The sequence below is a fragment of the Gymnoscopelus braueri genome, assembly GCF_963280865.1.
Source record: "Gymnoscopelus braueri genome assembly, chromosome: 5".
In the NCBI taxonomy this organism is placed as follows: domain Eukaryota; kingdom Metazoa; phylum Chordata; class Actinopteri; order Myctophiformes; family Myctophidae; genus Gymnoscopelus; species Gymnoscopelus braueri.
The window spans coordinates 6,700,421-6,711,997 of NC_137606.1; the positions used below are offsets into that span (position 1 = coordinate 6,700,421).

Here is an 11,577-nt window from a genome sequence, read left to right on the forward strand (position 1 = left end):
TGGTTTCCTCTGCCATCGGTGTATGAATGTGTGTGTGAATGGGTGAATGTAATGCACAATCTATGTAAAACGCTTTGGATAAAAGCACTATATAAATGCACCATTTACTCTCCAGACGTAAAAACAGATGATGATGTGTTCTAGAAAAAACAAGACCAGGAGACCTGGTTCTGCCAGACCCAGAATAAGTACTTTATAAGATCAGAGCACTACGTCACGGCTAAGCCGGACTTCACATGACGTGTCAGCCTGTGTCTATGCCCATGTATGGACGAAAGGGGGACAGACTTTTATAAGCCGGACTTCACATGACGTGTCAGCCTGTGTATGCCCATGTATGGACGAAAGGGGGACAGACTTTTATGGCTGGGGCCTAAGGGCAAAGGGGGCATGCCCATGTATGGAGAAAACAGGTACAAAACATGCCCATGTATTGACGGAAGGGGGACAGACTTTTATGGCTGGGGCCTAAGGGCAAAGGGGGCATGCCCATGTATGGAGAAAACAGGTACAAAACATGTCCATGTATGGACGGAAGGGGGACAGACTTTTATGGCTGGGGCCTAAGGGCAAAGGGGGCATGCCCATGTATGGAGAAAACAGATACAAAGCCTCATGTAGGCCGACCCCTTGGGTCTGGCAAATACATATTTTTCAATTCTGAAAAAAATACAAATAATCTAGGCTTGGTGGGTGCCCCCCTGGCCTCATGGCGCCCTAGGCAAATTGTCTACTGTGCCTAATGGAAGGGCCGGCTCTGCCATAGGGGAGATAACAGGCAAACGTTGATCAAAATGAATTCTGTTAACAATAATTTAACTCTTGAGAGTTAGTAAGTTACACTCTCAAGAGTTAAAGATCTATAAGGGTTCCTTTGGTTACCAACTCTCCATCATTTAGCTGGGGACCACCTGGAACCCCCTCAAGGACCACTGGTGGTCCCCGGACCACTGGTTGAGAACCACTATTCTGTAGGTTCCAACTCAGGAGTCTGCACTGTCATGGTGAACCAGGAAGAGGGGCTCTGAGGAGTACAAACAGCAAGAGCTCCTCCAAGTGATGGAAAAGAAGATTACACTCCATACCCAGCAACTGTGAAGCCTGGTGCAGCAACAGAATGCCAGCTGACCCCAGGTTCACGTTCATAGATTCAGGGTTGGTGCAACAGCACAGCCACTTTGAAAAGCCTATACAGACATGACCTCTGACCTCTTCACACTTCTCTCCACTTTTCCTGAAATTTCAGTGTAATTGATATGGAATTAGTCCACGGACCCTCATTTTTAAGCAATTATTTATTTCTGGAACCCTACACCCTACAATGTAAAGTCCTCAGTGTTTAATTAACTCTGAGAGTTTACAAATGAAACCAAATGGACCCGTATTACGGGTCCATTTGGTTTCATTTGTACACTCTCTGAGTTAAATACCCAATAGAGTCCATTCGAAACCCTGGTGGTCCCCGAAACCGACGTTGACAGTGCTCTGTAGCATAAAAACTTTCCACATTGTGTTGTTTCAGGAAAAAATGCAATTTGCATTTACATTTTCCACATCCTCACATTTTTGTGTCCGGCCTTGTACAACTATTCATCAAACAGCAGTATGACACATTGTTACATTTATTCATTGCGAGCTATACAGAATGCACCGGTAACAGGTGACAGAGGACATAACGCTGATATCACAGTCAGGCTATGTGTGAGAGACAGTAGACGTGTGGATGGGTACTGTGCTGTGACAGCTATGATCCTACATAAAGTGAGGGAGGAACTACCTATAGTCCCCTGTGGTGATTTGGAGCTACACTCGAATCACACTTCTTCCTGCCCCGGGCTATTCTACCAGTGGTGGAAAGTAACTAAGAACATGTACTCAAGTACTAATTTTGAGGTATTTGTACTTTACTTCAGTATTTCTAAATTTCAATACTTTTACTTTCTCCACAACATCTCAGAGGCAAATATTGTACTTTTACCGCTACAATTATTTTAAAACTTTAGTTACTAGCTACTTTGTAGAGTTAGATTATTATTACAAAACATACATTAACCACTTCAGCCCTATACATTTCAGCAGTATTGATACTTGTACTTAAGTAGAACATTTGAGTACTTTTTCCGCCACTAACAGCTACACTCAAATCACACATCTTCCTGCCCCGGGCTATATTGCTGCACCTCAGGCAACCAGACACCTGTGACTCAAAAGTCGATGAAGTTGAGAGATGTGCAGCTACAGTAGCTAGCTTAGCTACGCACTGTACCTCTGTGTTCCTCAATCCTCTACTATACCATGCAGTTGTTTTGGTTGCCAACATATTGTTTTCTCTCTCAACAGTAAACAAACCAACATACAGTATAAGTGTATACAGGGTATCTTATCTGCACATTTCTAAAGTTACAATCTAATGACTATTAAGACTGTTTTAATACCAAGTTGGCCTAATTGTGAAATATAAGAAAGAGGAAAACAATGTGAAAATAGCCGATCTACAAGCTCACAACGCCTCACAGTGCGAAGCGTTTTGAGCTTGTATTTTCAAAATATTTATCTATGGAACCGAGTCAAACTAAAATTCCAAGTATCATACTTTTTTTAAATTGGATAGGGGGCAGGTATTAAAGGGATATTTCACTTTGGGTAATTTTATCGTCTACTCATGCTTTTGTGAGCCCCCCAGACCGTTTTTAAGTTGCTTGATTCAGTATTTGCAATGTATCAGCACTTGTCCAGAAATATCCATAAATCCACAAATCTCTGTATCTGTCTGTCTGTCTGTCTGTCTGTCTGTCTGTCTGTCTGTCTGTCTGTATCCGTTTTATGCCCATATATGGAGATCTCGGTGTCTGCCTTTCTGTCACCCTTTTGTGCCCATATATGGAGATCCCTGATGTCATCAATATGAACCTTAGTCAACATACAACAAGTACTAGGATACTACTATACTGCACTAGGTAGGCTACTCTGACAAACAGGGACAACAGATATTCTGTCAACGGGTACAATGGATGTTACATAAGTAACATCCATTGTACCCGTTGACAGAATATCTGTATCAGTTATAATATTATTGTAACTGAAGGGGCATGCAATCTGAACACAGAAGAAGTCATAGACTGGCCTTCAAGTACTATAAGATAATGGATACTGCACTAAATACTCTGACAACGCGTACAACAGGTATATTGTTCCCACCGGGCATCGCCCTAGTTTTGTGTATTCATAATATCAGATCCACCGAACCATCAATCTAAAAGTCTGGAGCCGTGAGGACCCCGATATATGGATGTCAATATGACATCACATTGTTGAGCTGCTTGGATGTAGGTTGCACAGTGTCATCATGATGTCATAGTGTAATTTGGTATTTAAAGGGCAGATCACAGCAACAGAGCTGTCAGTCTCTAAGTCAGTCTTCAAGCAGCAAAAGAACACGAGTGAACATTAAGACCAACTGAAGGCAAAGATGTCAGAGTCAGGGCTGAAGGCAGAACTGAAATTTCTGGAGTCTATTTTTGACCCGAACCACGAACGCTTCAGGATTATTGAACAGAAGCCTGATGAGCTGAGCTGCCAGTTCAACGTGACCGGGGAGAAACTGTTGACCATCCACTGCAACATAACGGAATCCTACCCCTCTACGCCTCCGATATGGTTTGTGGACTCCGATGACCCGAGCTTGGCACAGGTTTTGGAGCGTCTGGAAGATGTGGGAAGAGGCAATAACCTCCTTTTGCAGCAGCTGAAGAAGCTCGTCTGTGACCTTTGTCAGCTCTACAACCTTCCCCAGCACCCTGATCTGAAGAGGTTGGACCAGCCCCTGCCTGCAGCGCAAGAAGCAGGACAAGTCACATCTGAGGATGAGGAGGATGAGGAGAATGAGGAGAATGAGGAGGAGGACGAGGAAGACGAGGATGAAGAGGACATAGAAGAAGATGATGAAATGTATGAAGTCCAAGAGGAGGTGGACCCAGTGGAAAAGGAGAACCTGGCAGTCCTGGAGAAGATTCGTAAGAACCAGAGGCAGGACCACATGAACAACGTTGCCGTGACTGGTTCAGTGCAGGCCTCTGACCGACTGATGAAGGAGCTAAGAGAGATTTACAGGTCCAAGAGTTTCAAGGCGGGCAACTATACTGTGGAGCTTGTCAACGACAATCTCTATGAATGGCAGGTCAAGGTGGGCCGTGAAGCGGTGGACCCAGACAGCCCTTTATACAAGGACCTGCAAGTCCTTGAGCAGAAAGAGGGAATGGATGGCATTCTGCTCAACATCACATTTAAAGATAACTTTCCCTTTGAACCGCCATTCATACGGGTAGTTGCACCTGTGATTTCCAGAGGGCATGTACTTGAAGGAGGCGCCGTGTGCATGGAGCTCCTCACAAAGCAGGGCTGGAGCAGTGCCTATTCCATAGAGTCTGTCATCATGCAGATCGGCGCCACTTTGGTCAAAGGAGAAGGCAGAGTGCATTTCGGAGCCAGGAACACATACAGTCATTCCGGTGCACGGCAGGCCTACGTATCCAAGGTCCTGATCCACGAGAAGACTGGCTGGAACACACCACCGAAACGGGACGGCTAGGAGAGAACAATCCAGCATTCCTGCACACTGGGCTCAAACGCCGTTGGATCGACACCTTTTTTTCAGTTAATCCCACAAACCGCTGAACCGATAAGCACCAGATTTCTTTTGCATTCTGCCAGTAGGCCAATTTAGCACATCCACTCTTTTTTTCCCCCAATACGTGTTTTATACTTTTTGGAAATATTTTACTTTGTGTGATCAGGCTGAAACCTTGCCCAACTTTGGAGTCATATGTCTTAGACATAACATCACAGGCTGGCAACTTGAAGTCCGAGATCCAGATTGGAGCCACACCGCTTGAATGTGGATCTCAGGATCCACATTAAATTTAATGCTTTTTTTTTCTTTTTTTCTGCGCCTGGAGTTTTCACTTTCAGCCTGAGCCCGTTGGGGGTCCTAATACTAATAATACATGTGCAAACACACTGAGTGAATGTTTTGAGTAGATAAACAAACAAGAGGAAAAAAAAGAAAGAAAGTGCACTTAGATGCACTACTGAAACGATGAAGGAAAGAGTGGGGAATGTATGTGAATGTGCATGTGTGCGCTGCCTGCCATCACAAATTAAACCTGCTAGAAGAACTGGGTGTCTGGCAAGCAACATGCATTATATTGCGGTCTCCCTCTCTCCGTTGTGCTGTTATTTGAGCCACTCCCGATGTAAATGATGCAGTACTGTCTGGCAATAACAAAAAAAAATAATCCTCCGTTTTTTTTTCTTCTTTTATTCGAATGTTGGTCGGGCTTGGGCTTCAATTCACTACTTGTCAGCTTTACTTCTATTTCCAGGAGAACAACAAGAAAATAATCAGCATTGGCCTGTAACAGGGACTGCGAATACAAAATGGGGAACAAATGGCAATGATTACATTTGGAGAAAAAATAGATACAAATCACCCAAAGGCCATTATAAGGACCAACTGTAAAACATGTGAGAATTAAACAAAAACAGCAGTACTTTAACCCATTAAGACCTGAGGCCGATTCTACAAATGCCTTCTAAATCAGTAGCGATTGGTGGGTTTTCTCTCAGTTTAGCCCCGGTATACTTGTCTTGTCAATCACAATGTAGCCAGCCAGGCCTTGAAAGCATACTCTTTATCATCAATTTGAAAATTAATAGGAACATGTTTGTTGAGGTAATAAACCAAGTGTCAACATTGGTTATATGAAACTGGATCTGATTTTCCAAAGCCACACTTAAGCTTGGTTTATACTATACTATTTGTTATTTTGCTATACTTGAAAATAGCCAAATAGATTGGTTGCCATATTTTGTGCATGCGACTCCTCAGACATAAATTAAGCATTATTTAATAATTAAGGTTCGCGCGGTACGCCAACTCAGCGTATGAGTAGCACGGCTAACTATTTGAAAATGTTTGATGACCAGCGGACCGGTAGGAGACACAAAGGAGACTCTTTGTGTCTCCTACCGGAACCGCAAAAAAATCACACCCTGTGTGAAGGAAGCACCCTGTGTGAAGGAAGCGGTGCCTTTGATGCTGGCGGGCCCCATGGGTGCCACACGTGGTCCCTGGTGTGACTATATTGTGATGGCAGACCCAATTTTGGCAATTTTGGTGCGGATCGGAGCTGCTGTGCGCCTCGCAAGTCCGCATGGTGTGCGTGTGCGTGTGCGCACGCACGTGTGCAGTGCTGGCTTGTGTGTGTGCACGTCTTTAAGTGGCGCATGTGTTGCAATGGTGCGCCTCGCAGGTCTGCATTTTACATGTGTGTGCGTGTGCACGTGCACAGTCCTGGCTTGCACGTGTGCAGTGCTGGCTTGTGTGTGTGTGCATGACTTTAAGTGGTGCATGTGTTGCTTTTTGTCTAAAAGGTCCGACCAAAAGGGGGCCCTTGAATTAATTTCATAGACATATATAGTATCAACCAAACAGTTCAAAAATCAACATAAAATACAGAGAAAAAAGCATGAAACATAAAAAAATAATTAAAAAAAAATGGGAGGGGCGTCGTCTGTCTACCGGGAAACTGGTACTACCTCCTCTTATGGCCTCCAGAAAGATGAGTTCTTAGGGCTGTTTTAAATGAGCCCAGCGAACTGCATTTTTTGAGGGATGGGGTTAGACTATTCCATACCTTGGTGGCCGTGCTGTAGAAGGAGAATTTGCCCATGTTTGTTTTATGGGTGGGTGGTACCAGATTGTTGTTTAGGCTCCCTCTAGTTTCGTGATTGTGGGTGTCACTAACTTTTTGGAGGTGTGCATGTCTTTAAGTGGCGCATGTGTTGCAACGGTGCACCTCGCAAGTCTGCATGTTACGTGTGTGCGTGTGTGTGTGTGTGTGTGTGTTCACCCACGCACATGTGCAGTGCTGGCTTGTGTGTGTGTGCATGTCTTTAAGTGGCGCATGTGTTGCAACGGTGCACCTCGCAAGACCACATGTTCTGTGTGTGTGCAAGTGAGTGCACGCGCACGTGTGCAGTGCTGGCTTGTGTGTGTGTGTGTTTGTGTGCATTTCTTGAAGTGCTGCATGTGTTGCATCTTTTCTGTCCGCAAACATACGGACGGACACACAGACACGGTCAAATGTAGAGCGGCTGGCACCTCTAAAAATATCCATCGATTCAAGTCTCCATTGGATGACTAATCAATAGAAAAAGAGTCATTTTGGGTATGAACTATTCCTTTAATGTGTATTTTCAGACATTTAACACCTAATCTACCAGCTCTCAAAGCCTTGGAGATCTGCTATTTTTGGCTAAAGTTCCAAAGTTTCAAGTGGTTAATGCAAAACTAGTGGTTGAAATCTGAATGGCTGGGTAGGAAAAGAGGGACCGACCGACCGACAAAGCCTCCTGTAGGCCGACCCCCTGGGTCTGGCAAAAATCATCCTATCACACAGGCGGACCCCTTGTAGTAACTGTTGTAACTCCCCTGTTGAAGACCCCTGATATACAGTATATATACTTATATATATATATAACAGGGGAGTTACTAAATTTTTGAAACATTTCCCCATGGACCACACTAGTGGTCTGTGGACCGCAGCTGATACGGGACCATAAGGTGATCACCGGCTGGCACCTTACCTCATATTTGACATACAAAAGAGGGTGATCACATTCACTTCCATTATAAAACTAGGGGTAAATGTAAAAAAAAAATTGTAAGTCCAGCGGTCTGCTAGATTAGCCCCGAACAAACATACTCCTATACAGAGCCACATTGTAAAAAGAAAAATTGCTCAGTCCGAGGCAAAACTGGTTATATTAATACAAGCCATATTCTTGCAACAGAGTGACAATGGCAACTTTTAAATTCTTGCCTTATTTTTCTGTTCATGATTCAACTTGGAAGAAGTAGCTTTCTTGATGTTTTACCACCCTGATACAAACAATCACTCTTGCATAAAAGGTTTGGACCATAAATATTCCTTCTGGACACAGTAATTCAGTTGTGGACACATCCTTGTCGCTTGCTCCATTCAACAGAATCATGCACTGTTGTCTGTTGGGGATTTGAACACATTGGCTCTGTAGAACTGCAGCTCTTTAATGCTCTCCTGAATGTCATCCAGGGCTCTGTGGGAGGCTTTCTTCTGAGGCGCCAGCTTATACTCACCTGGAAACCACCGCCTGCAAAGCTCCTTGATAGTGCTGACGTCAATGATTCTGTAATGGAGGTGCTGCATGAACTGTGGCATATATTTGTCCAGGAACTTCTTATCCGCATGCACAGAATTACCGGCAAGAGGACACTGCCCAGGCGAGGTGTGCTGTCTGATGAAGGAAAGGAACTTGTACTCAGCCTGCTGCAAGCTGATCTTACTTTGCATTACGGCCTTTGTCAGCCCTGACTGGCCATGATGCTCCTTACACCAGTCAGACATCCCATCCAGGAGCTCATCTGGTTGGTTGATTATGAGGTTAGGCCCCTCTGCCAAAACAGTGAGTTCAGAGTCTGTGATAATGCACGCCATCTCGATGATCTGGTCCCTTTCGATGTCCAGGCCAGTCATCTCCAGGTCCACCCACACCATCCTCTGGGACATCTCAGGATCTGCTTTGGTAGACGCCATTATCTTTGAGATCAGCTCAGCCACGGCTGGCTCTGTGTTTCCCTGTAAACAACCTTAGTCTGAATTAACGCTGAACCAGTGGAGTACACCTGGGTAACACTATATGTAGACAGGCACACACATGTCATAGTACTGATGTCATAGTACTGATGTCATAGTACTCTGTGTTTGGAAAGGCATGTCAAAAATTTGCTAAACTGGAAAGGAATTGGAAAATAATCGTTGGAAAATAATCGATCCAAACACAACCACCTCCACGCTGGAAGGTATCGCTCGCTACACGTATGGAGGAATTGTGCAACCACCTTAAAGGCTTCTACGATGCCTTGGATCATGGTGCAGAGTCAGCCAAGCGTGACGCAAAATTGGGCAAGGGCAAGCAGAGGCTGACCAGACCTAATCTCTCAAAGCAGAATAAACTGAAGCACCCGGGGGGAAGTCGACTAAGACAGGGGAGGGGCCAAACCGAGTTCCTGTTACTACACAAAAAAAGGAGGTGGTGCCCCCAGAGGTAAAAACAAGACAAAAAAAAAAAAAAATCAATCGTCAATCTGACTGAGTTGGATTAAAGATGAAGACGACCTGAGCCGAGTTGTTGCCAGCTGCCCCATGTCAATTTAAAGGTAGGGTAAGTGATATTTTTGGGTCTTTTTCATTTTTTTTGTTAGAGTACTATATTCTGATAGTAATTATTGCTGCAGCCCGTTTGTTTGGTCATAGGGGTCATGTACGTATGGGGAAGATAACAAAATGTGTGATAAATATGAAAAAGCTGCTCCTGTGGAAAGGTTATCATATATTAATTTACTTATATTGACCCTATAAACAATTATGGTTTTGCCCACTCTTTCGATAATGAAATCTTGTCTGGCTCATGGACTAATATGGCATGCATCTGGCCTATGCCTGATATTCTGAAGTGAGTATAATTCCAACATTAGGGGAATTACCAGAATTGTTGCCTGCAATACGTTTTTTTTAAAACAGCTGAGCACCAAACCCCAAGTCCCTTTATTGCTAGGTTTAGTTTCAATCACTAGTTCTCAAATTGGGGTTTGGGGGCCCCCAGTGGTCCTTGAGGGTGTCCCAGGGGGTCCACAGAAAAATTAGGAACAGTTTAAACACTATGCCGTATTTTATTTTTCACATAATAGCCAATCTACAAACTCACATAGCATCGCGATGCCATGCGTTTTGAGCTTGTAGATTGACTATTTTACAACAATTTAGACGCATTCGTCTTGACAAAGCGTCCCATATGGGGGGTCCTAATCTTTTCAAATGGAGATCCACGTCCAAGTACACATCAGTCGAGGGGTCCCTGACAAGAACATGTCTTGAGAACCACTGGTTTAAATTTAAAGTCCCTTTTTGGGCACGGGATGATGCAGGAGGTCTTCAAGAGTTGGAGCGCTCTCTTCAGCCTCAGGGAGAGGCTGAAGCTGAAGAGGTGCTGGAATGGAGCAGCTATAGCTGCCCAGCGTACACCTTGAGCAACCTGCATGGCTTTGGTGTCATCCAAGACCTGTGGCTTCACCAGTGATGTAAAGTAACTAAGTACATTTACTCAAGTACTGTACTTAAGTACAATTTTGAGGTATCTTTTTTTTACTTTACTGGAGTATTTCCAATTTGCAGTACTTTTACTTCTGCTCCACTACATCTCAGAGGCAAATATTGTACTTTTTACTCCACTGCAATTATTACAAGAGACATTAACCACTTCAGCCCTATATATATTTCGGCCAAATAGCAGATCTACAAGCTCACAATGTGTCGTGATGTGACGGATTGTGAGCTTGTAGATCTGCTATTTTCAAAAGATTCTAACTTGTGAAATGGGACATTCTGCGCAATGAGTACTTCCACTTTTGGTACTTTAAGAACATTTTGATACCAATACCTTTGTACTTTTACTCAAGTACATTTAGAATTCCGGACTTTTATTTGTAACAGAGTATTTCTACATTGCAGTATTGGTGCTTTTACTTAAAGTAAACCATGTGAGTACTTTTACCACCACTGGGCCTCACTTGATTGGTTGTAAGGATCAGGGCTGGAGTGGGGGGGTGGGTGCTGCTTGTTGCCGGGGCAGCTGATGCATGTGGTGGGGCTCACATCAGGGCCTGTTGTCAGCAGTGGTGGAAAGTAAGGAAGTATATCGTTCCTAAAGATCTACAAGCCCACATACGTGTTATGAGCTTGTAGAACTGTGGTATCTCCATATTCTAACCTTTTGTGTCTTTTCTTTTCGTAAATTATTGCCCTATACTTGATCATACTACAGTGTCACACAAAAGCATCAAAGTAGCAGATCTACAAGCTTTTTTTGTGTGTTTTTTTTGTATCCCGCGATTTTTGTAACCCATTTTTTTCACCCGGTGCCAATTTCCTAAGTGATCCTGGGCGCTACACCAGCCCTACACCAGCGCTACACCAGTCCCCCACAGCCTAGGGAGGCCAGGGCCGAGCTCATGCTTCCTTCACTACATGAGAGCCAACTGACCTTCTTGTCACCTGACAGGGGAGAGTTTCCCCGGTAGGACGTAGCACGTGGAAGGAACACGTTATTCCAACCAGTTCCCTTCCCCTCCATCAGGCGCCCCGGCTGTCATGGGGGAGGCGGTATAGCGAACAGGATTACTACATGTTTTTGTGAGGGTATTGACTACCCTAGGAGACACGGGGAGAACATGCAAACTAACATAACAAACAGAGTAGGCCCTTTCGCCAACCCCACCTAGGGTATGGGCGCTGATGACGCGGAGGAGAAGACACGCCCCCAGCGCCCACAGCGTCCCCGGCGGGAATCGAACCCAGGAGATCTACAAGCTTTTGAGCTTGTAGATCTGCTTCTTTTGCTGTTTTCGAAGGTCAATCCTGAAAAGTAACAGTTTTGGACGTATGAGGTTTCCAAAAGAGACGATATTTACTTGAACAC

The 11,577-nt window shown here is 44.4% G+C and overlaps 2 protein-coding genes across 2 annotated transcripts; one reads left to right on the plus strand and one right to left on the minus strand.

Moving 5' to 3' along the window:
* Positions 1-3,469: 3,469 nt before the first annotated feature.
* On the plus strand, positions 3,470-4,588 carry LOC308085551 (ubiquitin-conjugating enzyme E2 Q2-like; the record flags this gene model as incomplete). Its single annotated transcript, XM_080428750.1, has 1 exon — positions 3,470-4,588. One exon carries the CDS (start codon positions 3,470-3,472, stop codon positions 4,586-4,588), a length of 1,119 nt encoding a protein of 372 aa, XP_080284876.1.
* A 3,463-nt stretch (positions 4,589-8,051) lies between these two features.
* On the minus strand, positions 8,052-8,609 carry LOC308085238 (oligoribonuclease, mitochondrial-like; the record flags this gene model as incomplete). The annotated part of the gene is made up of 1 exon (XM_080428317.1): positions 8,052-8,609. One exon carries the CDS (start codon positions 8,607-8,609, stop codon positions 8,052-8,054), a length of 558 nt encoding a protein of 185 aa, XP_080284443.1.
* Between the last annotated feature and the right edge of the window lie 2,968 nt (positions 8,610-11,577).